This window comes from Poecilia reticulata, linkage group LG17 (genome assembly GCF_000633615.1).
Source record: "Poecilia reticulata strain Guanapo linkage group LG17, Guppy_female_1.0+MT, whole genome shotgun sequence".
NCBI lineage: Eukaryota > Metazoa > Chordata > Actinopteri > Cyprinodontiformes > Poeciliidae > Poecilia > Poecilia reticulata.
Genome location: NC_024347.1, coordinates 14728154 through 14730792, shown reverse-complemented (window position 1 = coordinate 14730792; position 2639 = coordinate 14728154). Strand labels below are relative to the sequence as shown.

The 2639-nt window shown below is 39.2% G+C and overlaps 1 protein-coding gene across 1 annotated transcript in view; it reads right to left on the bottom strand.

Moving 5' to 3' along the window:
- Positions 1-1514, bottom strand: part of LOC103479445 (uncharacterized) — a 10860-nt gene extending 9346 nt beyond the window's left edge. The window contains exons 1-3 of the mRNA XM_008433862.1: positions 1422-1514; positions 744-850; positions 304-332 (exon numbers count right to left, since the gene is read on the bottom strand). Coding sequence (XP_008432084.1) covers positions 304-332; positions 744-850; positions 1422-1429 — 144 coding nt within the window. The 5' untranslated portion in view covers positions 1430-1514. The remainder of the gene's footprint in view (positions 1-303; positions 333-743; positions 851-1421) is intronic.
- Positions 1515-2639: the final 1125 nt, after the last annotated feature.

Here is a 2639-nt window from a genome sequence, read left to right as displayed (position 1 = left end):
AGGGTGACGTTTTCCCAGGGAGTCTCTGGCTGGGTCGGGTTCTGGATCAACAGGGTTTTATGCGAGGATGCTGGAAGAAGTTAAGAAAACGCTTTTGAATATTGAACTTAAAAGATTAAGGAGTTTAAGAGGAAGTATGTAGATTACTCACTAGGTTTGGTGAAGCTGGGTTCTCTGGGTAAGATCTTAGGTTCTGATCTTGGTTGCAGAGACACAGGAGGCACTTCCTGTCGGGGAACAACTTAGCAATAAAGGATCTCAGTATCAACCACTTTTGTAAATGTCGGTCGTTTCCAAACTCACCTCTCTGACTTTTCTTGCAGTGTACAATTCTGAAATAAAAAAATAATAAATCCACTGAAGTATTATACAATAAAATAACTAAAAAAAGGCAACCGATGATGAAGGGAACCCACCAGAGAAAGCCCTTAATACTATATTTGCAGGGTTTCATTATGCAAAAATGTGACTGGTAAAGGCATGTGTCATTTCTGTACAGTTCTTCTTTTCAATGATGTGTGAAACTGAGGTTGCAGCCTTTGTCGTCTTTGGTAAACCTTTTTACCAAAAAGGACAAGTTCTTCTTCTTCTTTTCGTTTTCTCTTATTCTATAATATTATTCAACGGAATATAAGGGTAATTTGAAATGGTGCTTGATCTCAGTGACAATGGATTGCYGTTATTTTGAACCCAGCTGAACATGCAGGCATCAGTGAGTYGGTGTGTGTGCTTTTTGTACGTGCCGCCACTCGCTCTGCGGATCTGCCGAACAGGTCTCTGTGGAGGAGCGTCTGCCCTCGGTGGCCATAACTCCTCCTCGAATGTCTCATAGCTTTCCTCCATTCGTCCTCTGAAAAAAGATCGAGACAGAGGAAGATAGAAGCAGCAGAAATTATTATTCTTTTATTTAAACTACGTCTGAAACTTCAGGCATGCATGTTACATAAGGTTGTAATCAGACACCAGTTTAGCACATGATTTTTTTTTCTTCTTAGCGCTTCTGATTTGAGAACTGCTTAAAACAACATTTGAATATTCCAAGTGTTAAGGTTATTTATTTCACTATATTTACTTTTACCCACACATAAAAAAGTCAGAATAAATCAGTATTCAGCATGGCTGCACASACCGTCAAAAGAAAAAGGTTAATTTCTCCCCTTTATGGACAAAACCGATTCCTTTTTCTTGACCTTCACATTTAAAGATGAATGCTGTTAGGCCCTGCTGTCTTACATGACATTTCTACACGAACACCGAGCTAATGTCCTTGTAGGCCTATAAATAGATGGAGCAGGGCCACCCGGAAAGGCAGATGGATTGACAATATAAAAATACATGAAAAGAATATGTTGGATGTAACAAYTGAATGCTATTAAATCCATTTGGTGAAAATCCCCAGGCAGAAATAAGGACCTACCTGCCTTGACATGCGGTGTTCCTTGTCCGGAGTCAGGAAACCTTTTGTCAYGGGGCTGTTGTTCCTCCACAGAGTCTTTGGGCTGTCTGACAGCCAAGCACAGGTGCAGGAGGATGAAAAAAACAAAACGTGTTGACTGAGACAAGCTTGAAATTACCATGCCTCTTTCAGCTGTTAGATATTATGCTGTAAAGTAAGAATAAAGACAAATATTGCCTGCCAAGAGAAGGTTTGAAGAGACAATTTTACTTAGCAGCCAGACCTTTGCTCRCATAAGTAGTTATTATTGACGTTTTAGCTTTTATTCTAAGGATTTTTGTAATCTCACAATGTTGTTAGGACAGGAATTACTAACCCTTATAATTCCAAATTTGATCTTTGATCTACATGCAATGTAGTTCAAGTGCCTTTAGACCTACTTGACCCTATTAAAAAAAGACAACCTATACAGCAATGTTAAAATATATACTCAAAAGACATCAAGTGATTATCGTTCTTAACAATCCCAATTTATATCAGAATTTCATGCGGTTCTGGACTGAAATAATCTGATTATGCAGCACAGTGAAGTTAGAAATATGATAGTAAATTATGTCAGATTTTTTTTATTGTGGACAGCCTTTATGAATAAAACCNAAACACAGTGGTGTTTTTAATTTATTTTTTTTGACTCCATCTGGGTTTGGTGTGAAGCAACGGATGTATGTGGATGTATGTGGACAAACGCCTCATTTCCACTGACATGCAGGTAGCAGGAGCTTTGCTGCAGTGGGTCTGTTTTCCTTCCAAATGCACATGAAAACCAGTTTACAGTGCAAGACATTTCCTAGAAAACTGAAAATGTGTCGTCATTGAATCATTCACCAAACAAAAAACAAAATCATCACAAAAATGCTTCACCATGACATAAAAGTCAAGCCTCTTCTATGGCCATTTACAGACCTAAATCCCATAGAAAACCTGAGACAAGCTGAAAAATCTAGTTTCAGTCCGGTTTTGTAAAGACCAGATCCATCTCCTGTATGAGACGGATTCCAGCTTGAAGGAATGTAATTGTTCCTGAGCGATCGTAAATTAGGCGACATGCCTCACAGCTCGGTGCTATATCCAGCTCCGAATGAGTCAGACGCTCTACGATGACAGCTTTCCTCGTCTTTCACCTTCTATTTCCCTCATTCCTTGCCTGTCCTTTCTCCCCCCCAACTCCTTTTTTTTTATCTCT